The sequence below is a fragment of the Vigna unguiculata genome, chromosome 5 (genome assembly GCF_004118075.2).
Source record: "Vigna unguiculata cultivar IT97K-499-35 chromosome 5, ASM411807v1, whole genome shotgun sequence".
Taxonomy (NCBI): Eukaryota; Viridiplantae; Streptophyta; class Magnoliopsida; order Fabales; family Fabaceae; genus Vigna; species Vigna unguiculata.
Window position 1 is genome coordinate 7948678 of NC_040283.1, and position 26413 is coordinate 7975090.

At 32.1% G+C, this 26413-nt stretch overlaps 3 protein-coding genes across 4 annotated transcripts; 2 read left to right on the top strand and 1 right to left on the bottom strand.

Moving 5' to 3' along the window:
- The first annotated feature begins 988 nt into the window (after positions 1-988).
- On the top strand, positions 989-4902 carry LOC114185642 (BTB/POZ domain-containing protein At3g08570). Of its 2 annotated transcripts, XM_028073498.1 has the most exons (5): positions 992-1447; positions 1993-2059; positions 2449-3606; positions 3844-4306; positions 4420-4902. In XM_028073498.1, the coding sequence occupies exons 1-5, from the start codon at positions 1371-1373 to the stop codon at positions 4437-4439; spliced, it is 1785 nt and encodes a 594-aa protein (XP_027929299.1). In that variant the 5' UTR covers positions 992-1370; the 3' UTR covers positions 4440-4902. The 2 variants fall into 2 exon arrangements, with proteins under 2 accessions (XP_027929296.1, XP_027929299.1); XM_028073495.1 differs by having other exon boundaries at positions 989-1447; positions 3844-4902.
- Positions 4903-5696: 794 nt separating this feature from the next.
- LOC114183419 (4-hydroxybenzoate polyprenyltransferase, mitochondrial) lies at positions 5697-11071 on the bottom strand. The gene is made up of 8 exons (XM_028070432.1): positions 10490-11071; positions 9309-9444; positions 7851-7972; positions 7356-7425; positions 7097-7246; positions 6604-6739; positions 6412-6508; positions 5697-6008 (listed from the first exon to the last, which is right to left on the bottom strand). The coding sequence occupies exons 1-8, from the start codon at positions 10897-10899 to the stop codon at positions 5939-5941; spliced, it is 1191 nt and encodes a 396-aa protein (XP_027926233.1). The 5' UTR covers positions 10900-11071; the 3' UTR covers positions 5697-5938.
- A 10821-nt stretch (positions 11072-21892) lies between these two features.
- Positions 21893-26413, top strand: LOC114185341 (flocculation protein FLO11). Its single transcript, XM_028073008.1, has 5 exons — positions 21893-22599; positions 22913-23018; positions 23408-23522; positions 23781-24737; positions 25602-26413. The coding sequence occupies exons 1-5, from the start codon at positions 22428-22430 to the stop codon at positions 25986-25988; spliced, it is 1737 nt and encodes a 578-aa protein (XP_027928809.1). The 5' UTR covers positions 21893-22427; the 3' UTR covers positions 25989-26413.

Sequence of the window (26413 nt, forward strand, 5' to 3'; positions counted from 1 at the left end):
TAATGAGTTGGGAAAAGAAATAAGAATGCAGAGATGTGTAGTGGTGCTGTCTCTAATAATTGCATCTTTATTGAGTTCCGTGTCACCTCAGTGACATTGATCCATGCCACCAACACTCCATGTCAGATGTTTTAAGACCACTTTTTTTCTTTCTTGTGCCTTCTACTATCCAACATTGACCCCAAAACCTTCATCAAATCATCCCCACTGTCATCGTGATTGCTGCATGTTCATGGTGCCCTTGCCCTACGTGTCACATCTTTTGCTTTTCACCCTTTCCTATCCTATCTTGTGCAGGGATACTTCTATGGTTTGGTAAGATATCATGAAGGTAAAAGTTAAGGTTAAGGTGATACAATGCCATGCATAAAAGTGTGTGACCAATTTTCAATCATTGTTCTTATCTTGAATTCTTCATACAAATAGCACACTTTCGATTTTTTTTACCAAATTTGCATGCTGTAACTTTTATTTACTCTGATAGGAGGAAAAAATAAATTCTTGATTAGATTTTACTTGTTTTCTGGTTAAACAAGTTTAATCTAAATTGAAACTTCATGACAGTGACGGAGCATCTGAATTGGAAAAAGAAAGAAACACAATAAGAGAATTTTTGCAGTTCATTTGTAACTCCCATACAAAACTCTTTAATCAACAGTTTTTATCAGTAAAAGAATTTGAATTTCCTGTAGTGTAACTGTATGATTAAAGGGCACTATTAAAATTAGAATTGTTGTAACGTCTGGTTTTGGTGATTTCAATTCAGAATCGAAACCCAATAAAGCAAGTGGCAGAGGCAGAACCCTGTTGTTTGTTTATGCAAAAATTTACCACTGGACTCAGTCTTTTAGTTTGTAACGTAAAGTGTCAACGTCGAAGGCCAACAATGGTACTTGATTAGATAATAACATGTGAATACGAAGTCTGAACACTGTATTTGTATAGTGTATTGCAATAGTATTGTAACGCAAAAGGCAGAAACAAAAGCAGCCAAAAAGCAAAAGATGGTTCAGCAGTGGTAAGAAGACCATAGGCTGGCTACTACTACACACAGCAGCACATGTTATGAAAACGAAAAGAAAAAGCTAAGTTGGATGTATGTGATGGCATTTGTGAATAAATGAATGCTATGGAGAGTGCCTTTTGGGGCGTTTGCTCCAAAATATTCCTGAACCAGCAATCTTCCCGTACGCATCATTTGATAGTTTAATCATCAACACCCACAGCACAGGTCTCAGTTTGTGCTGCTGTTCCTGAAACATACACAGATCAGGCAGCAGCAGCAGGAGTTTCCTTTTCTCAACTCTCTTCACTCTTTCTTCTAACAGATACATAGATAGATACATAGATACAGAGATAGAGAGAGAAACATGGTTTCTGAAACCTCCCTCTCTTCTTCTAAACGCTCTCCGGCTACTCCTAAGTTTTGCAACTCATTCACTACTAGGTAACTCACAAACCTTTTGTTTCTTATTTCTCTCTTTCACTGCGTATGTGTGTCTTGTGGGAGTGTGATAACCTTGTCTGTCTATGTTTCTTTTAGTCACGATTGTGGTTGTGACAGATGGCAAGATGAATTGAAAATGTAACTTCATGAGCTTGTTTTCTAGTCTTATTTTCATGGTAGTTCTATCTTACCGGTTTTGAAATTAAAGCATTTGATACCTTGGCTTGTCCTTCTTTTGGATTTTGGGGTAAAAGGTTATGCATATTATCCGAAACGGTTTTTATGGTGGGATTTGGAGTTTTTTTTTATCTAGGTAGAGATTACCTAAGTTCTTTTGAAAATTCTAGGTGAAAAGATGCTTAAAGACAACATTCTTATTTCTTGACGTGTGCAGTTATTCTATTCTCAACTCTCATTTCTTTGGTTAGCAAGTTTTTGGGGTGAAGGGTGAAAGGACTCAGGGATGCTGTGGATTTTTGAATCATATGCATCCTTGACAGGATTTTATAACAGTTCTCATGCCATATTCTTATGTTTTGTTGCAGGATTTTTGCTGATGTAGCCGGAGACATTACAATTGTCGTTGATGGTGAATCTTTTCTGCTACATAAGGTAATTCTTTTGAGATGTTGTTGAAAACCACTTGATACTTTCATGACCTGTTCTATTTGTCATTGACTTGAGTTTTATATTCTAAACTGTAGCCATGAGTTTAATTTGGGTGTCTCTTTTACCAATTGCTATGAATTGGGATAGAGTAAGCAGTATGTCCAAAATTCATAATATGCTAACAACCAACTAAAAACCAACCACTATTTGCCAAAAGTCATGCCTACTTTATGATATCAAAGAGAAAAGTTGATGACTTCTATTTGGCTTCTTTTGAGTGCAAAATAGCTGCACCAGTCAACTCAATGATACTAAGATAATGTATTTGATTGTACAGAAATAAAAATTTATTTAAACTAATGTCGTTACTTACTTTGTTCTGGTTCATGAAGTTTCCCCTGGTGACTCTAAGTGGGAAAATCCGGAAGATGGTGGCTGAAGTCAAGGGTTCCAATGTTTCAAACTTGGAGCTGCTCAACTTTCCAGGGGGGCACCAGACATTTGAACTTGCCATGAAGTTCTGCTATGGGATGAACTTTGAGATTACAACATTCAATGTTGCACGGCTTCGTTGTGCAGCAGAGTATCTGGAAATGACAGAAGAATACAGGGAGCAAAACCTCATTTCAAGAGCAGAGATTTATCTGAATGAGATTGTCTTTCAGAGTCTTCAGAAGGCAGTGGAAGTGCTATCCACATGTGAAATGTTACCTACAAATATAGTGGATGAAATTGAAATATCAAGTGGGTGTGTGGAAGCCATTGCAATGAATGCTTGCAAGGAGCAGCTAGTTTCTGGCTTATCTAAATTAGAATGTGATGGAGAATCTAGAGAGCTAAAGGAGGATTGTGTAGCCTGGTGGGTTGAAGATCTCTCAGTACTGCGTATAGATTACTTCCAAGGAGTTATTTGTGCCATGGGAAGAATGGGGGTGAGATCAGACAGCATTATTGCATCACTGATGCATTATGCTCAATCATCTCTGAAGGGTATCGGAAAATGTCAATTCTGGAATCCATCAAGGACAAACTCGAGTCCTACCAGTGTAGAAAAGGACCAGAGGATAATTGTGGAAACTCTTGTGAGTCTCATGCCAACAGAAAAAAGCTCTTCCATTCCCTTGACATTTTTGTTTGGCATGTTAAAGATGGCTATCATGTTAGGTGCAACCATTCCCTGCAGGCTTGAGCTTGAACGAAGGATTGCATTACGGTTGGAAATGGTCTCATTAGATGATCTACTTATACCATCATTACAGAGTGGAGACTCTTTGTTTGATGTTGATACAGTTCACAGGCTACTGGTGAATTTCTTGCAAAGGGTCGAAGAGGAAGAAACTGAAGATTGTGGATATGAATCTGATGGTCTTTGTTCTGCTGGCCATGGCTCCCTGCTAAAAGTGGGGCAGCTTATTGATGCTTATTTAGCAGAAATTTCACCTGATCCGTACTTAAGTCTACAGAAATTCGTTGCTTTGATAGAGATACTTCCTGATTATGCTCGTGTTATTGATGATGGCCTTTATAGAGCCGTGGACATTTATTTGAAGGTAAATTTGCTTGAACTATATCACAGATCTATCTCATTCAAATAGTTACATCATATTCAAATAGTTAAGTGGGATCTGTAAGATATGTATTATAAAAATCAACAAACTTATATGATAGTTCATGATTAGACTACTACTACATGAACAACCTTTACACTTTTAGTGCATATACTATTCAATCTATACCTTTTGCCTTCTTGATGTTGATAACAGCAATTCTTTCTGCTCCTTGCTCAGGCACATCCAGCTCTAACAGAACAAGAATGCAAGAAGCTGTGCAAGTTGATAGACTGCCAGAAGCTATCTCAAGAAGCATGCAACCATGCAGCACAGAATGAGAGGCTTCCACTGCAGATGGTGGTGCAAGTGCTGTACTTCGAGCAGCTACGTTTGAAAAACGCTTTGTCAGGGAGTTCAGGAGATGGACTGCTATCACAGAGAATAAGCAGTGGTGTTCCAAGTGCAGCCATGTCCCCAAGGGACAACTATGCTTCTCTGAGGAGAGAGAACCGGGAACTGAAGCTGGAGATTTCAAGAATGAGGGTGAGGCTGAGTGAGTTGGAGAAGGAACAGATGTTCATGAAACAAGGCATGATTGAAAAGGGAGGAAATGGAAGAACATTCTTAACATCACTTTCAAAGGGAATTGGGAGGATTGCTATTTTTAGTGGTCAAGGAGGAGGAAAACGCCAGAAATCAGGTAGGAAGTCTCGTGGTTCAGAGGGGAAAACTGGTAGAAGTAGGAGACATTCTGTCTCATAGATATTGTTCTTCTCTACTTAGCTAAAAACTCACTCTATTATACCTTATCAGGTGCACAAACGTGTAAATGACTTGATCAACAGCTTCTCTTCATCTTGGTCTTAAGTTTTGGCAGTTGAACTTACTTGATATCCCACATTCTCCCTTCCCTGTTGTACATGATTTCAGCTGCTGAGATAAGGTCCTTGTTCAGTTGCACCAAGAGAAAGCTTCATTAAGCACAAACATTTCAATGTGTAGCATCATCATCACCACCTTGTCCTAGGGACACAGTTGAAGCACTTCCTTTCCCACTGATCAAATGTACTTATTTATGGTCAAACTTGTTCCTTGTTCGATTGCTTGAAAAGGAAAATGTAACATATGCAACCAAATACTGAAATGATTCACCTTAGATTAAAGTTTCTGTAACTTCTAATTGCAAGATAAAACTAACTTGGCTTATGGATGCCTATCAGTGCAGTGACACTAGTAATTGTCTTCATCCATTCAGACAGCAGTAATGTTTGACAAATCCGAAACATTTTGTTGGTAGATTTAAGACATGTTCATTTCTGTAATATAATAATGCACTCCCTTCTTGGTGACAAAATCGACATATGTTTTATTCTCTATTTTCTATGCAAGGAAACAGATCACAGCCACTTCCAATTAAAAAAACTTCTTCTCTTCAATTTTAGCTGTTTTATGTTTCTAAAATAATTTAATGTTTTAATTCAGTTTAAATGTAATAAAAAAGTTCAGAAAAGTGTTTTTGTTTCTTGAAAATTTTACTTATTATTTTTCATATGTTTTCCTTGAGTATTGGCATTTTTTTATGTAAATTTCTTTTTGTTTTACCTAAGTGAGATTTAATTATCTCAATTATTTTTCAGTAAACTTATCAGACAAAAATTAATTCCGATTATAATTTATTATAACAATAGCCAATTATAAACATAATTGACTATCGAAATAAAGTGATTTTATTCGTTTTTAAATAGTTTTTTTTTCTTGTAACCAAACAATATTAATGATAGTGAAAAAAGTAGTCCTATGACACTGTCAACATTTGAACGTGTTAAATTTAGAACCTCGAGTAATCATGACATCATCTCATTTTTAAGACCTCAAATATAATTTTTAAATTTTACAAGATTAAAATACTTGTTTCGATTTGGAAGGCAAAAATAAATTTAACTAAATTTTCAGAAACTAAAAACATAAAATAAGTCAGACTGTGCTTACACTTTCCAATGTATCAAACATGCAATCTCTTCCAGTTCAATATAATTACTAGTCTTCCAATTCAATCATTACCAAAATTGTTTCAATGAATACAAGTAAAATGGAGAAAACTATTTTATTTCTTGTACACAAATATCATGTCAGTACCTTAACCATTTACAGTTAGTCCAAAAAAATACCTAAAAGAACATGCAATGAATAAAGCTCCGCCATAAATTAATTGGCTCTGAAAACGTGTTATACAAAATAAATGTATTCAGCTACAAAATCCTAGGACAATCAGTTTAAGTATGGACACAATTTGTAATGTGCTGGTGTATTCTCTATAAGACAAAATATAACCCTATGATGAAAGTCTGCCAGCTAGAACTCCACCAAAGATGATAGCTCCAAACCACTTATTTGAGACAAATCTGAAGGAAAAATAAAATAGCAAACAAAAATACACCAAAGTCAGCTCATAATGTTTAATTCGTTATTTCAGAAGATTTCTAACATACTGCAATCATCATAAAAACACTTGAAAAGTAATAAAATTGAGCAATCACTGAATTTTGAAGGGGTTAGTTCTTTTGAGGTCTGAGGGTATAAATATGGCATTAAGTGTTTCTAGCAAAGGTATATGATTTAATCTTTGAAAAACTGAAAATGAAATATGAAGAAGTTTATGATAATCTCAATACTGCTTTTTCATAAAAACTTTCTGAAGCTCCAAAAAGATGTTCTAGCCAATAAAATTAAGAACTGAGATCCTTTCAGAATTTCTTTTTTCGATAACAAAATCATGAGTTCATGCAATGAATTTCCCCAACATACTTCCTGTTGCAATCAGCACGTGATGAAAGGTCAACTGTCCATATTTGCCAGCCTAAGTGTCCAGATGCAACTGCCAGAGATGCATAATACGGCCAGCCTGCTCCACACAAATGAATCAGAAAGTAGAAACATTTGATGGAATTCAAACAGTCACGAAAACAGATAGAATGGAATGGTGTAATAAACCAATACCTATTTCAGCATTAAATCCGCTAAGAGCAAGACCACCAAGGCATGCAATTCCAAACCCAGTAATCCACTCCTTTGTTGAATCACCAAAGCGCAAAGCTGTTGATTTAACTCCAACTTTCAAGTCATCTTCTTTATCCTGAATGCCAACGTTAGAAAGATTCTTAAACATTAAGAAGTTTGATTGCATTGCCTTAAACAAAAGATTCAAGTGGAGGATAACAAGTAGTCTGCTCATTTACTTTTTGTTTCATGAAAACTTAACTGTTAGAGACATGACAAATCATCTGAAAATGGTTAAATTAAAAAGTTATACTACCACTTTTACACCTTCCATCTTTTTAGCAGAGCACAATAAGCCTATTAGCAGGCAGAACTTCAGGAGTGCAAGATAACTTGTCAAGGTACACAACATATAAATGCAGATCCTGACACCGTTAAAGACAGCAGAGCAAAACCATAGAATTACATCTTACAGGAAGCAATAATATTTTACCTGATGTGCATAGATAGTATCGTACACAAGAGTCCAGAATACTCCAGAGGCATAAAGTGGCAGCACAATAGATGGGTCCAGACTTCCTTTAACTGCTGCCCATCCTAACAAAGCTCCCCAATTAAAGGTCAACCCAAGATAGGCTTGAGGCTAACCAATTTAGTTACAGGAGAGCATCATAATACAGCATAATAAGATCATGCATCAGAATAATAATAAAGAATTAAGAATACAAAAATAGAAATGAGGAAATTCTCACCCAAAATGTAAACCTCTTCATGAGGGGATAGGAGAAGACAAGCAACAAGGATGAGGCACCCAAAACACGACTGCAGAATGTACACAAGCCAAAGAAATAAATAAAAGTTGGCAAAATTCCAATGGAACTCAAGCAGAAGGATGCAAGGCACTTGCAAGCCATGAGAAGAAACTAAAGTAGGACTTGCTTACTTTCACTTAATTTCAAAAATGTCCCATAGCTTTCATTTTGTTTTTTGTTATAAAAGATCTGTATAGGAAACAAAACAAGTTTTATTATTTTCACTGATTCCTATGCTAATATTTGAAAACAAAGAGCAAAATGCATATTTGGTGTTACCAGCTTTGCCAATTAGGACATGCGAGACAGATCATAGTTCCAGACAAGAAGGTTCTATAATTAACTGATTAAGTGTTTACAAATTTAAGTATCTAAAGTGCCAACATAACAAAGATAGACCCTGATCCATTTTGGAATTTCAAAATAAGAACTAACCTATAATTATTCAGTTGTAGAAGAATTCCAAGACCTAAAAGTAATTGAAAACCAAGAAAACAAAGTCCTTGAAATGGTGTCAAAACACCACTTGCCACAGGTCTCAACTTTGTACGTTCTACCTGCAATATACAATGACATTCAGAACATAAAATATAAGATCAGCTATAACAGTGAAAACAAAGTGAAACATTTTAGAAAAGGATAGAGGGGAGAAGTACAGCATCACACGCTTACTATATATAAAGTGTTTTAACTGAAACGAAAATCACCAAAGTAATGTTATATCAATAAAATCAAATTAAATAAGATAGGTGTTTGGATATAGAATAAAGGGAATTAAAGTTGTTAGTTACTAATTAGAGGGATGTCAAAGGCCAAACCCATCATATCTATAAATAGGAGGATACTTGGTTTAGAGGGGGCACTGGAATCTGTAAACCTGTGTGGGAATAGAGCGGTAACTTCATTGAAATAACATGGAGGAGAGAGTTCTCTCCTACTTCTTGTTCTTTTTCATCCTATTCAATAAGATCTATTTTTTCTTTCCCATTCCCAATTCTTGGTTCATAACAATAGGTGTCTGAGACTCAATTAGCTACAGGATCAGAAGGGAATGGGAGCTCAATACCTGTCTCATTGGCCCAAAGTTTGGAAGGTTTACACCGGAAGGAATGTATGATGATGACAGAGAGAAGTGATGAGCTGGAAGTAAGAGAGAAAGGGAAGGAAGGAGTTAGTAACTGAACAGTGGAATGTGTTTTTTGAATTTAGGAGCGAAGCAGAGTGAGGAGAAGATATCCATGCGTACTATTTTGCTAGCTATGGATAGAGAGCAGTTGCTCTGTATAATATGGGTAGAACTCTGACAGTAGACACCCTATTGTAATGAATTTTCTTTTATCTGAATAATGCACGGCATCTTGATTCTCCATTTTGCTATATTTCTTTAATTTTAGTTATTGATGCATTCAGTTTGTATCAATAGCATCCAAGGAGTCCGATGTTCATCTGCCAGGCTCTTTGATTCTACCTAAATCTTAGTACAATCCTCTTATCAATAAAAAGAAGTTCAATAACAAGGTGATTTAGGAAGAAAGGAGGACAAGAATCCCCCTATGGCAAGCCAAAAAGGGCAGGGTGGGGGACAAAAAAGATCAGATGGAAGTTTCGTTCACGTAAATTGATATAATTTAACCACATTGGAAACATGATAGGTACTTAGAACATGAAATTATTTTATACTAATTATAGAAAATAAAGATGACTCAGGGCATGAGAAATGTTAAAGCATTAGAGTTGCCATGACTTAGCGTTCAGTTCATTCTCCTATTAGCATCTATTATCTTAATCGAACACATCCAAATAGAAACAACCCTGCCATAATAATTTGCGACTCAATTACTATCTCATAATCCCCTATAACAATCAAAGCAACCAAAAAAACGTGACATTTACCATTGTATCAATATCCCGGTCAAGGAGATCATTAATGGTACACCCAGCACCTCTCAAAAGCAATGCCCCACATGCAAACAGAGTCATCATTTTAAAATCAGGAAGATGACCAGGGGTTGCAGCCATGGTAATTGACCTAAATGCATGAAAATTAGATACAATAAAAAAGAGAGATTTAAAGAAGTGGTGAACTTTTTAGGCTTATGTTTATACATGCGTTTAACCTGATGAAACAAGTTTTAGCTTCCATGTTCATCGCCAAATCAGCTTTACATTGACAGAATAGTCTCATGTATGAATTTAGAATTGACCAGGAGATTAATAAGAATGATATAGGCATGAAATAACAAGGTTGCAATAAATAGAGCAGCGCATCTAAGTTACAGAAAAGAAATATCCCTTTTAGCCTTTAAAAATTCCTCAATTCATTACCGATTGTTACACACAGCTCCAACTTTACAACAACACAATATCTTTGTATTTCCAAAAGTTTAATATCCATGTGCTGTCAACCGAAAGAAATCACCATTGACATAACTTTAAGCAGGTTATTGTAAAGTCAACAAATTTACTATAATTGGCAATTTGTGATTGCATGAAAGCGTAGAAATCCTTTGCAGGCATAGACAATTCAGTTTAATTTCTATACCCTGCCAATAAAAACTCATCATTGTTTGACCTTAAGGTAAGTATTGTAATTTGTAGGTGGTCCAATGGAGGCCCGAGAGCAGATGGTATGGAAGGCTCAACTAATCTTATTAGGATAAACTTTGATATCCTGTTAGGAAGCAAGTTTAAACCTAACTCATCTTTATAAAACTGTTTGTCTCACTTAAGGATTGTAATTTGGTCTTATTTCAACGTTGAGTCTAACATTGTGAAAATGTTAGCAGATTGGTATTTAGAGACTTAGAGTCTGCATGGAGAAATATTTCCATAAGCATATGCATAAATTAATTTGCAGAAACTCTCTCATAATAGTTTCTCCAAAAACACTTTTTCTTAACTTAAAAGAGGTGTTTATTTCATTTTTTTTCCTTCGTAGTTTCTTCAATTATAAGTGATAATAAGGAAGTATATTTGCACACTATTAAGTTTAATGTTTATAGACAATCACTATCTCTGTGTTTTTATGAGGGTGAAAGCATTTATCCATAAGATCAATAACTAAGAACTCTTACCAGATACAAGGCCATAGGAGCAACCACGTCCCAATTGGTTTATCAAGACGAGCAAGGCGTGCATAGGGCTGAAACTGCTTTGGCAAGTACAAATCCACCCAAGTGGCGTCCACTCCACCACCATTACTCACACTACCACTTTGGTTCTTGTTCTCCTTCGAGGGCCACGTGGACACGTGTGCAACAAGATGAAAATTTGAGAGAGACCCAACAGTTTTACGAAACTCAAAATTGTAATTTTGGAGCTGGGGTGGTTTGAATGAGGGATTTAGACTGGGGTTCCGGTTTTGGGTTGCAAATTGTTGAACGGAGCTCAAAGGGTTGAAGATGTCAAGGTGAAGCGATACTGAAGAAGAAGAAGAAGGTTTGAGAAATCTACGCGAAGCACGGAAGATCAAAGACGATGCCATGTTCTCAAATGCAAGCTTTTTTTCAAATTTGGGATTCTAAAATTGAAAAGTGATTACTCCATAAAGCTTCAACAAAGACATTTTCTTTGTAGTGGTCACTCTTACAGTGGTAGTTCATAGCAAGGTGTGATCTTCAAAGAAAATAAGGGTTAACTCATGTCGTATGGAATAACAGTAACTATAATCGTACTGATAAATTATTATTAATTAATTTTAAACTATGGAGTTAGAAAACCTTGATCCTCGATTTAAGCTTAGCTATTCATTCATATTTTCAATATGCATCTATATGCAATCTACTTTTAATTTGGGACTTACTCCCTACACCTCCACAATTACTAACGCTCCCGAATACTACTAAAAAGACTAAAATATCCTTTATTATCGCTGAAATCACCATGTTAACCAGCTCCGTTACTGCAAGCTCTTTCCTGAAAAGCTTATTTTAAACAATTCATTATAAAAAATTTGTTCGAAAAAATATTATATGTAATATAAAAAGTTTGTTACGAAAATCTTATTCTGAAAAACTTGTTCTACAATACATATTATACATTCTAAAAATGCTATTTTGAAAATTTTATTCTGAAAATCTTATTTTAGAAGTTTAAAAAAAAATTCAGAATATGTAATCCAAAAATCACTTTTACAAACAGTAAAACGTAATTTGAAAATGTAGGAGGTGCGTGAAGAAATTGTGCGGGTGCAAGGAGTAAAAGCCTGAAAATTTAAACAAGAAAAGTTTTTATTTGTACTTCACAACTTGGCATATTTTGGGCTACTCCATCTGTTTGGGCTTTTGGGCCTGCTACTATTTACACCGTACTAAATCCTAGTTTTGTTTTTTTCAAAGAACTAAATAATGAAAAGTAAATGTTTGTTGTGTGTCCAGATCAAATAAAATTATTCTCATTTCCAAACCAAACAAATAGTCTTAATGTTGCTAATATGGTTATTTGATCAATTCTAGTATCGCCAATCACCATACTATATATGGATGAAAATGGTTTTATTTTTTTTTAGGTTGGATCATTGATTCTCTTTCCACTCTTATATTGGCAAATGATTTTTGTTTTTCAAATATAAAAATTTCACATTTATAAATATAATCTAATTTTTATATAATATAACCTACAATATATTTTAATTATCTGAATGTATTATGAAAATATTTAATTTAAAATATATTTTCGAATTATATAATTAAAAAATTATAATTTAAAACACATTATCAAACGTAAAATACAGTTTCTAATTACACATTTTAAGATATCTTTAAATTTAAAAAAAAAGTTTGAACTATACATTTTCTAATAGATTTTTTGTTTTTTAAATAATACTTTATACGTATAGACATGTTTTCATACATGTAAAAAGAAGATATTGAATAAGAAAAAATGTTATTTGACCGCATTTCACAACTTGTATAAAGATAAAATAGTTTTGATAAAACTTAACTTTTATATTTCTAGAAAAAATAAAAAATAAATAATAACAGGAAGTATTGTCAAATGATAATAAAAAGAGGGGTTAAATATGTTTTTGTTCTTTTAACTTTCAGTAAATTTTGGAATTAGTCAATTTCGAAACTTTGGACCAATTTAGTTATTCATTTTCCGAAATACGTGGATTTATTCTTTTTAATCAAATTTTGTTAAGTTTATTTGGCATTTCAATCGCGTTTCATAATAGTATTTGACTTAACATTAAAACAAAAAATGTATCAAATAGTATAAAAAACTTAAATACAGTCGAATTTGAATTCTCTGCTGGGTTTTGTTGTGTTGTTCCTCTACTGTGCTTTCATAATACACTGATTATGACTAATTTTGACGATTTAAAATATATTAAATAGATATTTAAAATACTAACACAATGTATTTTTAATGCTCAGCATAGGTCAGTACCAAACAACCAGTAGAGAATTTGGACTCAATACAATCCTAAAATATATACGAAACATCAAATAAACCTAAGAAAACTTGATTAAAATGACTAAATTTATGTATTTCGAAAAATAGAAAACTAAATTGGTCTAAAATTTTGAAATAAACTAATTTTAAAATTTATTGAAAATTAAAAGATAAAAACATATTTAACTTAAAAAAAGTGTTAAAATACCATGTCCATTCAATAATTGGCTTTGTTTAAGATTGAAAAGAGCCACGCGTGATAAGTGTGATAAAAATGACAGTTTGAGTATGACAAAAAACATTCACGGAAACGTAGAACTTGTCACACCATTATCACAGATTTTTTCCTTCTTCTTGAACACTCTTTAAAGGCATACTCCAGCAAATTAAAAGAAACTAAACGAAAGAGTCTTAATAAATTTTTTCTTTTTTCTTTTTAAAAAAATATATGACAATAATCTCGTACGACAACATGGTGATCATCTAATAAATCACCCCATCATTCTATTCATGAACAAAGGGTATTGGTGGTTTTGTCATTTTTCTAAATTTACTGTTCTTATATTCTTCTAACTCAACAAATAACAGAGTGGAAAATTATAGCATAGTTTAATTAATGGATGTGAAGTAAAGAATGATGTGTTGGTCCTGCATGTGGGTGGTACCATTATAATTGCTCTTCTTGTTTTATTGTCTTGATTCCAATTTCACATTATACATTTTCTTTATCTTAGTTGAATCCCTTCAAATACAATAATGCACAATTAGGAATCATAATAATCACATTATACATTTTCTTTATCACAGATTTTTTTAACCTGTGGGTACCGGCTAGATGCCCATGGATATTTTACACAACAAAATTAAATTTTGACTAATTAAACACTAAAATTGTTTTAGAATTAAAATAGTATTGAATAAAATACAGTTAAAATTAAAGTTTGCAAGAATTTTTGATAATATACTTACCTATCATGCTTCTTTATTATCCTAATATCAAAAACAAAAACCAAAACAAGGTCTTCTTCATTCATGGTGCACGATGAATAAAAATGTGCATAATGGGGTTATGAAACCGTGAGCACCCACAAATTGAATTTAAGCATTCAATTTAAGTGAGTAGGAAGGATTCAATTTTCAGTGTGATTTTTAATTGGTCCACTTTCTAAATTTAATTTCAAATGTTCCAATTTGCTTCATACATACAAGCAAATACTTAATTTTTTAATAATGGGTACCTGCCGGCATATATAATATAATATGATATATACTTCTAATCTATTTATAAACGATTAGTAAAATATTTGTTACGCATGATTATTTATTAATTACAGATACCAACTATTAATGGATGGACTTTATATGCATATATTCGTAAGTATAATATTTTTGTCATCTTTATACATAATATACATTCTAAAAGTAAATTATATTATTTCAATAAAAAAATTATTCACATATAAGGCATGAATTGAATTTTTCATTATCCAATTTAAATCCAATAAAATAAAAATAGATCTATAATCCAAATCTAATCAATCTACTTAAAATAAATTCGGATTAAAGTTTAATTCATTTTAAGTAGATTTATTAGTTTTGAATTTTTTTTTTCAATCCAATGGATTAAAACTATACTGAATTTAATTTGTTAAAAAATTAAATTCAGTGATGGAGTTAATATATCTTATTACTAGATTTATTTAATTTTTTCATAGTGATATGCTCATAACTTACTTAGGATTTTAACCTAAGTAAAATTTAATTTCAAGATAAACCATACATTTTGATCAACAATAACACTTTTTGTTTTTGGAAAAAACTTGAATTGATATAGAAACATGCACATATATTGATTGATTTAATTGTGGAAATGTGTATTTAGGTATTTGTGGAGGAATTTGGGAGGTGTAAAAATTGATAGAAAGAGCATTTATTGGTATTGGTGGGTTAAGTATGAAGATGGAAGCACGTGCATGGAACGCAGAAGAAGGGTCAAGATTCAACAAAGTCGGCACAAACTTCTCGATCGCAATCACTACACAACATGTAACTCTGCACACTCTGGGGGATTAGAGTTATCTTATTATGTCATTCATTCACTCATGTGTCATCAATAAATGCATAAATATAATATACTAAAATATCTCACTTAATTACATTATAAGTATTGTGGTAAAAGTTAAAATAAGTAAAAGACGAGTGTGGTTTTTTAGAGAAATTATATATAATTACTTGTTATTTTTAAGATGGACAATTTACTCTCTTTTCTTCATAGAACGGAAGGGAAATAGAATGCTTGAGGCTCTATAAGTTTTTAATGTGAGAAATTTTAGAATATGACTAATAAAAAAAATATCGTTTGTGCGTATTTTAAAGTTTATATTCATTTTAAAAAGAAAAATAACATTCTAATTTCAACACTTATTATTTTCCATCCATACAAAATGTTGCGCAGTTAAATTTAGGTCATAATGCTTTTGTCTCACTTGACTTATTTTATAAGTTTTTAAACGAGTTCGTCCACCATTTTTTATTTTTCTATTTTCAATAACTAAAATTAACATTAATAAAGTTACATTAAGTAGAAAAAAAAAATAGTTGACTAATGTGACTTTTCAATTATAATAAATACTATCGTAATTGAATAAAATAAAAATTTAATAACTTGTGCTAATATTAAAAATGTGTGATTAAGAATAAAAGTATTATCGTCGGCACATATTTACCTGTCAATTTTTAATGTCTAAATTAGGTAATTTATAAATTATTAGAAGATATATAAATGTCTAAATAATATTTACATTTAAAAAAAAATAAACCTCTATCTTCAAGTTTAATGGATTAATTTTATACTCATCTTTTATTACTTTGAGTCAAAATAGTTTTTGCTAGCTAAAATTTGTACCAAATTATTCGATTGTTATTCTCATTACCTAACTCACACACCAAAACAATTTACAAACATTCAACATACTATTCTCATCCAAAATATACCACATCACGAAAATTATACATATCATACCAGGTTCATTAATTCCAACCAAATTTCATCCTTAATTTCAAAGAATAGCAACAGGCAACCATCAATTTTTATCAAACTCACGCACATAGACAAAAATTAGTTTTCCTTACTTAATGAAAAGCTTGACTAACTATAGTATAACACCAACACCTTTTCTAAGTCACAAGGTACTCTATCTACACATAGAAATACCACATATATTATTAGATCATACCCTCATGACCATCGATCAACAAAAAATTAAACCAAACAGAAGAATTAAGGAACACATGCAACTTTAAAGAGAGACATATGCAAGGATGATCAAAATTACACAAAAGGAATAACTGAAATCAACTTACTCAAATAGGAAAATTGATCGAATGGACTTGAAGATCTTGTCGCAAGAATCACACAAGCAGTCTCTAATCTTCAAATAAATGAACGAGAATCAAGTAATTTACACAAAGATAAAAAAGAGTTTTTTTAGAAAATATTTTAGAAAAATGAAGTGTTTTTAAGTAATAATATCCCGTTATCAAATTTATATTTATAGTTAAGTGATTTATTATTAAAATAATAGTTTTAAAATACAATCACTTTTGAAATATTATTTTTTATGTACTTATGTAATTTGTTTTCTAATAAAAAAACAAACCTTCATACATTACTCATTATGTTAGTCCTTATTTTTTGTTTATAGTATTTTTAAATATTTTATTTTTAATTTCACTTTCAATAAATATTTCATTTTTAACTTTGGTCTAAACAATATACTATGTTTTCTAGTTTTTACAAATAAAAAGCTCTTTTTTAATTACTCTAAGTAGTTTATTTCCGATTTTAGCTTCTTGTAACCTATTATGTGAACAGATCAATTTTGATGACGTTAATAATATTAAGTTCATAATTCACCATCATGTAATAACATTATTACAATATCATTTATAGTGAAAGACAAAGTTAAAAACGAAAACAAATTAAAAAGGACAGAGTCGTTATCCATGAGTTATTTTTATTATTATTATTATTATTATTATTATTACAATTATTATATACATATATATCAATCATATCACAGCATTGATATCTTGGTTTGTTCTGATATCACTATCAATCCATTTTTTGCGGATCAGGGACTCTCCTTGCCATTAATATGCACTGTTTATTCCTATAATACATGTCATTTTCTATTTCCCTCTCATTTCTATTTCACACTGATATGCTTCACTGGACTATTATGTTAATTTTAAATAAAAATCTTCACTTTTTTCGAATTATTGATTATATATAAAGATTTTACAAGTATTAAAAGAAAGGACAAAAATGTGTTAGGATTTTTCTGTTGGGTGTTTTCAGTAATTTAATCACCAATGATGCCCCTTTTGAGTTCTTTCAGTATAATAATACCTTTATGAAAGAATTTGATTAAATTTTAATATTATTATTTATTTATTTATTTTATATATATTATTTTAATACTTCTATTTTTTTTTCACAAATTTAATCTTAATGGAAATACAAAAAGTTTGAGCCCTCAAGGCTGAGCCGTAATAATACTCAAATTATTATTAACGTTTGCATTTTTTTTTTTCCTTTTCATTTTCTTTGAACATATAGCAAAATAAATGTGTCGTGATATTTGGCACAACATTTTGACATGAAAAAACTTTAATTATCACATTTAGTTGGTATATTCTCTTGGAACAAATAATGAAAGTAGAAATACGTTTTTCACCAAAATCTTTCAAATAATATTGGTTGTAATTTTATATAAATGAAAACACTTTAATATTTTTATAATATTAGCGTTGAAAAATTCAAGTATTGCTTTAGGTTTTACATCTGAGTAGAGATTAAAAAGATTAATATCATGTAAGGATGAAAACTCATAAATTTATTGTCTTAATGTTTTATGTTCGAGATGATATCAATATCTTATGTGTGAGTTGACTCATGTCTCATTAGTATTATGTCGTATGTTGAAAGTCTTCTTGAGGGAAGTTTAGACAAACATGATAAACGATGATACAAGAAAGAATATTCATACCATGAAAGCTCGAGGAAAAAGTATCAATGTGAAAGGTTTTGGTGTAATATCTCTTTCATGAATCTTCCTCAAAAAATCCTTCGATTAAAATTAAATACAAATTTGAGTGATTTTGAGAATAATTACAAGATTGAATAAAATGTGTTTGGAAAGTATAATTTTATATTAAAGAATTTGTGTTTTATAAATATGATTTCAATTTTTGTCATGCAAAAGTCATGATTAAAGTACATAAGTTTGTTTTACATTGTACAACTTTAAAGTTTTATTTATTGTATGTTCCTATCATTTATTGTCTTCATTATGTCACAATTGTGTTACCTTCATTCAAAAAAAAAAAAAGAATTGTGTCATCATTATATTGTAGGTGACATTAATTGTCTTGTGGAGAGACCAAATGAGTCGAGTCACAATCAAATCCTGACGTTTAGACTATAATACTCTTAAGTAGAAATAGTTGCATCTTAACTAATAACTATAACTTTTGGTTTAGTTGTAAATGCTCGATCCAACAATTGATATCAAAGCCAAGGTCATGAGTTTGATTCTTAGTAGACTCCAAGTGGATCGAGTTACAATCAAATCATGACGTTTATATTGTTATGCTCTTAAGTAAAAAGAGTTATGTTGCTCAATCAACACATTATTGTATTGTTGTCGTTGTCATGTTGTTGTTATCATATTTATGTGAGAATAAGAGAATAACAATCATGCTTCTCCAAGGGAAAAAATAATAGTTATATTATTATTCTTGTGTTGTCGTTATCGTATGTATAGTCTCGCATGTATAAGAAGAAAAATAATTTCATTTTCTATTCCTTTGTTTCTTTTATTATCAAATTTATATTTGTATAAAATTAACTTTTTTTAATAATTTCAATGAAACACCCATGTTTATTTTTGCTAACCATTGTTATATATTAACAAAAGAAAATTATAATTATTATTATTTAATTTTCAATAATAACTAAACTTACTATGATTCTAAAATTGTTGTTATATATTGTTCCAAGTGTTTTTTCTAATTTGCATTATCACCCATTTAATACAAACTTTTACATTTAATTCCTTACGTGATATATCCTTCAAATGATAGATAGCAAAACAAACAAAAGTTAGAATTAACGAAAAATTAAGTTTGTTAAGACACCCAAAAACAAAGGACTAATTAGACTTAAAAAGATGTTTATGGTCGTTTCTATGTTCGTGTTTACCTACAAAGTTGACATGATGCTAAAAAAGGGATGAAAATCCATGATTAAGCATTGTAGTCGTTATTGAAAAATGAGCACTTGCAAAAGAGAACCTCTTCAATACAAATTCTTTCTCATTCATTTAAGTTTCCATGTGGATCTAATCATTTCTCTTATTAGGGATTATTAAAAAAAATAAAATAAAAGCAGTATATGATATAAAAAGCAAAAAGTCTAAGATTAATATTGATTTAAATACAATTACCAGATAAAATTATTATTAGAGAAAAATAATATATAATAATAAATCATAACTAAGAGGATTAACCTATATCTAAACTATGTACGAAGAGGATTTTTTTTTCCATATTTGTTTCTAAATTTTATCCTTTGAATAACTTATTCTTTTAAATTATATTTTCTGGTATATACACATTTTATGGCTCTTAGTAAATTCTCTCTTAAACTTATATAACTATTCATAATAGAAAATATTACCTACATTAGTTATAATTTTATAGAACCAAAATAATTTTTTTCATTCTTTTAACAATTATATCAAGAAGGTACATGTTGAAATGAAAAAAAAAACGTCACATTAACTTTACACATCTATATTCTAACTCATTTTCACTTGTCTTCTCCCTAAGTCGTGTATATATAGTATTTAAGAAAATTGTGATTCATTAAAATCGGAACTACTGGTTGAGTTTTGTCATAAAAGAACATAAAGGAAGATTAGGTTGGTGAGTTAGAGCTAACGGTAGTTGCAACGTCTCTTAAAAATGCACCTTAAAAATATTATATTCCATTGAAAGAATTGAAGAAAAAAGCCAAGTTTTTTATTCCATCACATTTCTTCTCACTTACTCTGTCATTTTTGAATTATCATCGTGCAACCAAAAACAACCAAAAATATTATTATCATACAATAATTGGATTGAATGTATACAATATTGAAGTGGTTGAGAGGGTTAAGAAACACTTCACCTCTTTTGTAGATGATGCCATATACGTAAGTGCATTAGCAACCTTCTTAAGCTATTAAGTTTGCATTTAATATATAATATAAAAAGTACTTTATATTGTATATGACTTTTTAATACTTTTTTTTTTTAAAGAAAGTTAGCAAATTTTTATACACGATCGTTTCTTGTTGAATGTAAATGCAATTTTAATTACTAGATTATAATTTCATAATTTTTATTTAATCTCAATTTTACATAAGTTTTTTAGATGTAACATACTCATTTAGGGTGTCACAAAAATAATTTATTGTGTTAATGATTTTATTACTATTTATTTGTACAATTGCATCTCATTATTAATAAATAGTTCAGTCTGACTATTTAATGATACAACTGTCCCTTCCTTTTTTTTAATGGATGTTATTTGATATTTGTCATGTAAATGATTTTACACTATTATAATTAACGATTTTAAATTGCCATGAAGAAATTACTATTAATTAATTATAACCATAATTAATTGTTACAGTAATTAAAATCGTTATTAATGTAGAGACCTTCATGATGTTAAAAGTAAGACGCAATTAGCTAAATTAGCTAAATTGAATGAATTTAAAAAAAGTAAGGGACAAGGCTCCAAGTCTAATTTAATGAATAAAATGAAAAAGTAATAGGAATAATAAAATTGAAGATTGAATTAAGGTTGTTGATTTTCTGAAATGAGAAATAGTATTAAGAAAAGTATAAGAATTAATTAAGATTGGGAATAAAAATCTTAAAGAAGAAAAGGCAATTTATCAAAAGAATTTACACATTTAGATGGTTGGAATTTTTTTTCTCTTAAGTTTAACCCACAAAATAATAACAACAAAATAGCATTGCAATTGAAAGTGGGTCCATTCGTTGACACCAAAACGGTTAAAAATATTAAAATAAGAACAGAGCCTTAAAAAGTATTCTGTTTTTCTTTTCTCAGCCACACAACCTTTTCAATATGGTTTAAGACTTAAGTTTCGTGAGAAAAAGGTAATAGTTATGTGCATGAATTTCACACCCTTTTGTGCATTAATTAATGATGAATTAAGTATCAACTAATTGCGTATCATATCACGCTGTTAGCGCACTCATAACACATTAAATTTTTATTAAATCAATACTTACTCCTCAACAACTTAAGTAAGCGCGTATTTTAATAAAAAATAAAAAATGAATAATTTTATAAACATTTTAAAGAATAAAAAGAGACCAATCACAATCACTTAATTTTCTAATCTTTATCCTTATTAATGGTTTTCGTCAAGTAAAATAAGAGCTAAATGATTACTTAATACAAACATAAACATTTTCAAAATCTAACTAGAATGAAAAAAAAAATACACTAATGGAATCATTCCTCATTCACAAAGTATCTTGAAAATTCCACATTAAATAAAAATAAACAAAAAAGATTGATATATAAATAAAGGTGTGTTTTCTAAAAACAATTTCATAAATGTTCATTATTTCTATTGTAAGTTTATTTTAATCATTTAGTGTATTAAATTAAGATATAAACTTTAATTTTCTGATACACACAGATAATACTTTTTACCCTATCAATTAATTAAAGTAGTTATTAGTTATTATAAAAGTTAATGATTGTATATCCTAGATAAAAATCCATGATTTATATGAGGTTATGAACTATGATCCTATTATTATAGAATGAGAATGTGCATGATAGGCTATGTAGCTATATATGTTGCAGAGGCTGACACATGGCAGTGATTTTTACATAAAACCTTAAATGGGAAGTGTCCAGAAAAAGAAGGTGAATATTTCCAAGGATGAGATGGAAGTGCAACAGTGGAACTCACGTGCAAGACAGTGTTGTGTAGTTGTAACATGAGATGTCAATGTAGCATAACAAGATTCTCCTGCATCAACCCAATCACCAATGCAACCCAATCTACAAGTAGAAATGAACAGTAAAGTGTAATTTTATTTTTTTGAAAGGTTAAGGTAAGGAAGCACGAGAAGTCCACAAAAGCAACCAGAAGGGACAAGGGAAGCTCGATCCCATGCCATGTGCGGATGGGGCATCATTTCAGTTTGTAAATAGCAAGTGTGTCTCTCAGCACAAAAAACAGGCTTAAAGATGAGATCTTTGGTGTTGGATTTTCACCAATGAAAATATTATTGTGGAGAAAGAAGGAAGAAGCCATGTGGGTGTCTTCCGTATTTTTTACTTCTCTCTTCTGACACTCCCCATCTCAACGCACAATGAGAACACGGAGAGAGACACAGAGTGTTGTGTTTTGCTGAGTCATGGAACATGAACAAAAGCACCAGTGAAGGTAGATAGATCTGAAACATGCGTGAGTGTTGTTGAGTGATGCAGTTTTAGATCTTGTTGGGTTGAACATGATGAGTGGGAGGAATGTGAGAGAGTCTCTTCTGGGATCTCTCAACAGTCACCGTAGAGGGCATAGCTTCAATGGGGTGGCCAACAACAACAACCACGATGACAACCTCGATCTTTTCTCCAACAACCGTCGCTCCCTCTCTCTTGCTTCTTCTGATGAATCTTCTGATGGTGATTGCTTCGCTTGCTTGCTTGCTTGCTCCACCCTTTTCTTAATGTCTCCTCCAACACTTTTGTTTCATGCTTCTTTGTTTCTAATAACAATGATTGGTTAGAGGGAATGACAAGGATGTCTTGTAATGGTTAACAAAAATACGATGATGATGATGATGATAATGCTGTTAAATGATTACAGATGATTGCTATTTGTGAAGGGATTACATGTTTGATGAAAGTTGTGATTGGTTTATTTTTCCAATGAATGCTATGCTCTGTGTCATTTTTTGTGTGTGTTTTTAATGTGATCTCTGTGTTGTTGATTTAGTTTCGGTGAAACTGGGGAGGCTCTCAGTTGGAACAGCAAAACCGGTTCGAAGTGGGATTGATGATCTGCTATCATCTGCAGAAGGAGGGAAGCATGATTATGACTGGTATGTTATTCAAATTTGGCATGATCTCAAGTTAGTGTATTCAATTTGGTGAATAAAACCAAGAAATCATGTTTTCGTGAGAACAGACAGAACAAATTAGGAATGTGGCAGTAAAATTTGTGGTATATTAGGAGTTTTATGTTCTTTGAGATTGATCCTAGATCCGGGATCAATTGCTGAAAATTTTTTCCTCTTCTCAACACATGCTGCTATACTTTGATTGAATTCATAACCAATCCAGTTAAATTCAGATCAGAATGTTTTAGCTGCTGGGTTAGTGTTTATACAAGTTTATTGAATTATTACGTACACATAAACAGAATAAAGTAAATTAAGATTTCTAATGGTTGCCCAATTTGTAACTATCATGACTGTTTTTGTGTTACTAGGCTTCTCACTCCCCCGGGAACCCCTGTTTTTCCATCAGAAGGAGAATCCCAATCAACCCTAGTTCCTCCAAGAAGAAGTTTGACTAGATCAACATCTACCTCTAAGGCCTCAAGGGTATGTATGTGATTTCTGCAAATTCATTTCATCTATGTTACCAATGTCCATGCTAACAGAGTTGTTAGAAAGTAGATTGATGAGATATTAATATATTATCTGTAAACTTCAAGTGAAGGAGAATTATCCTTCACAGTAGAATAATATGAATATTATTTGATTCATGGTGGTGACTGACTCTACCTAATGGACTAAGGCTTTGTGCTTGATTCAACTAGAGGCGATTAAGTTTTAACTTGTTGATCATGTTTTTTTCAGCTTGCAGTCTCACAATCAGAGAACAGCAATCCCTCTAGACCAGCAAGAAGCAGTTCTGTGACACGCTCTTCCATCTCTACTTCACACTCACAATACACCTCCTATTCTTCAAACAGAAACTCCTCTTCAATCCTCAACACAAGTTCAGCCTCAGTTTCATCTTACATAAGACCATCTTCCCCAATAGCTCGTTCTTCATCTTCATCAAGGCCTTCCACTCCCTCCTCTCGCCCCACAGCATCACGGTCCTCAACACCCTCCAAACCACGTCCAGTTTCCACCAACTCCACTGCTGAAAGGCATAGACCATCATCTCAAGGCTCAAGACCTTCCACACCTAGTTCTAGGCCTCACATTCCTGCAAACTTGCATTCTCCATCTGCCTCATCAACTCGGTCACTGTCTCGGGCTTCTACTCCCACGCGTAGGAGCTCAATGCCGTCTTTATCTCCTTCTCCTTCCTCTACACCAGGTTCTTTGTCTTCATCTACCCGTGCTTCACTGAATGGACGCAGTTCAGCACCTGCATCAAGGCCAAGCTCACCAAGCCCGCGAATTAGGCATCCACCACAGCCAATTGTTCCTCCTGATTTCCCCCTTGATACACCACCGAACCTTAGAACAACATTGCCTGATAGGCCTGTCTCTGCAGGCCGGTCGCGTCCCGGTGGTACCTCTTTGAAGGCAAATGGTTCTGAAACTCAAACCTCATCAGTTTCTAATCCAAGGAGACATTCATCTCCTGTTGTTAGCAGGGGGAGAGTGACAGAACCTTTGGCAAAAAGCCGTGGCTATGTCAATGGCCATCATGCTGATGCTCCTGAGCCTAGGAAAGTCTCACATAGTCCTGAGCTTGCTGCAAGGAAATCTGTTAAGGCCTCAACTACTGCCACTGAAAATAATGGATTTGGGAGGACTATCTCAAAGAAATCCCTGGACATGGCTATTAAGCACATGGTTTGTAAACTTTACTCTTTCTCTTCTGCAGGATTAATAATGAAAATTTACTGATTAGATCAAACCCATCATATTCAATAATTTAACGTTTTATTCATGATCATAATAGACATTAGATTGAAGCTTTATACCCTTAAGTACTTTCACTCTGTCTGAAAATCATGGTCCAAATGATACAGCAATCCTTGCATTTCATGCCATGATTCATCATTATTCACCTTGTTGTAATTTATGGATTGGACTCTTCTTTTTGTTGTCATGATAGTTCATTTATCTTTGAGCAAAGTTATGCTATTAGGCAAAAGTTCTCCTCCTCAAGCACTTAGAGAAGAAAATAAGGAGGTAAACTGCATAAGTTAAAATCAAGTTGTGAATCTTAGATTTAGTAGAAATTAAATGAGAAGGGCTATATAAAAGATAGGATAATGAGGGAAATAGAGGTAAGATAATAGGAGAAATGGCAGAAGGTGGCTGATTTGGTTGAAAAGATGTATGAAGAAAAGAGAAGAAAGTAGGGGGTGGTTCCCACCACAAACTTTCCACTAAGAAATGCATGGAAGTTGGGCATGTAGGGCAGCATAATTGATCATATTGCCCATGTGATCGATTATGCTGCTAAAATGTAGGAGATTGAAGTGTTTTTATTTCTCTTCTGTTCTTTTCTTTTCCAGACCCACCCTTTATATCTATCATTTGTAACAAATACAGCACAAAAGTAGTACTGGTGGGGAAAGTTATCCACACAAGGCCACAATCTTAAGCGTTTACTTTGTTGCTGGAGCTTTGTTTGAGTAGATGCATACTTCAGTCAAGTTTGTTATATCAACTGAAACCTGATTTTTCCATGTGTTTTCCATTTAACAGGATATAAGGAACGGGTCAGGAAATATCCGTTCATTATCAAACACCACACTCTTCCCTCAGAGTATTAGGACTTCCACTCCTAGGAGCCAGTCTCATCGAGTATCTAGTGCTCCAGCATCTGTAGACATGAACAATGGATCCAATTTTGATATGGAAAATGGTATGAGTAATAGGAGTATGATGAAAGCTAGAGAGGTAGATGAAAGACAATATTCTGCAAAAGTGAGTGAAGTAGACATCTATGAGAGTTCTCGTTATGATGCACTCTTGTTCAAAGAAGATTTGAAGAACACAAACTGGCTGCATGGTGCTGATGATAAGTGTGATCAAAGCTCCATATTTGATAATGGATTTGAGCACCTGCCAGAACCTTTTGGCCTCTTATAGCATCATATCCAAAGAGGTTGTTCTTCCTAGTGCATTTGTAACATGCTGTTTTATGTTCTAATTTATTATCTCAATTTTTTTAAAGGATGGGATGTTTCAACTTATATAGCTCAAAGGTGGAGAACAAATGAAGATGCATTCATATGTTTTCTGCAATCTGCAGAGGAATCAGTGGATTTAACTTTGATACCAAACTTATACAAACAATGCAGGAAAAAGAATTGCATGAAAGATGTTCAATTTTCTTTGGGAAAATTAGAGTTTTCAGAAATGAGGAATGCTGTCTGCATACCATGCATGTGTTAGTGAAAAGGCAAATCTAGTACTCTGAGTACATGGAGATGGAATGTGATGTTTTTATGCAAACACTATGGCTGAGTGTTATTTTCCCCTTGGCAATGAACAAAACAGTTGAGTTGCACTTA

Coding starts and splice junctions, on each gene's coding strand:
- LOC114185642 (XM_028073495.1), top strand. CDS start 1,371: ATGGTTTCTGAAACCTCCCTCTCTTCTTCTAAACGCTCTCCGGCTACT. Junction 1,448..1,992: donor TGCAACTCATTCACTACTAG/GTAACTCACAAA, acceptor GTTTTGTTGCAG/GATTTTTGCTGATGTAGCCG. Junction 3,607..3,843: donor CCGTGGACATTTATTTGAAG/GTAAATTTGCTT, acceptor CTCCTTGCTCAG/GCACATCCAGCTCTAACAGA.
- LOC114183419 (XM_028070432.1), bottom strand. CDS start 10,899: ATGGCATCGTCTTTGATCTTCCGTGCTTCGCGTAGATTTCTCAAACCT. Junction 9,445..10,489: donor CTCCTATGGCCTTGTATCTG/GTAAGAGTTCTT, acceptor TCATGCATTTAG/GTCAATTACCATGGCTGCAA. Junction 6,740..7,096: donor ATACTATCTATGCACATCAG/GTAAAATATTAT, acceptor GTTGGCATTCAG/GATAAAGAAGATGACTTGAA.
- LOC114185341 (XM_028073008.1), top strand. CDS start 22,428: ATGATGAGTGGGAGGAATGTGAGAGAGTCTCTTCTGGGATCTCTCAAC. Junction 23,523..23,780: donor CTACCTCTAAGGCCTCAAGG/GTATGTATGTGA, acceptor TGTTTTTTTCAG/CTTGCAGTCTCACAATCAGA. Junction 24,738..25,601: donor ACATGGCTATTAAGCACATG/GTTTGTAAACTT, acceptor TCCATTTAACAG/GATATAAGGAACGGGTCAGG.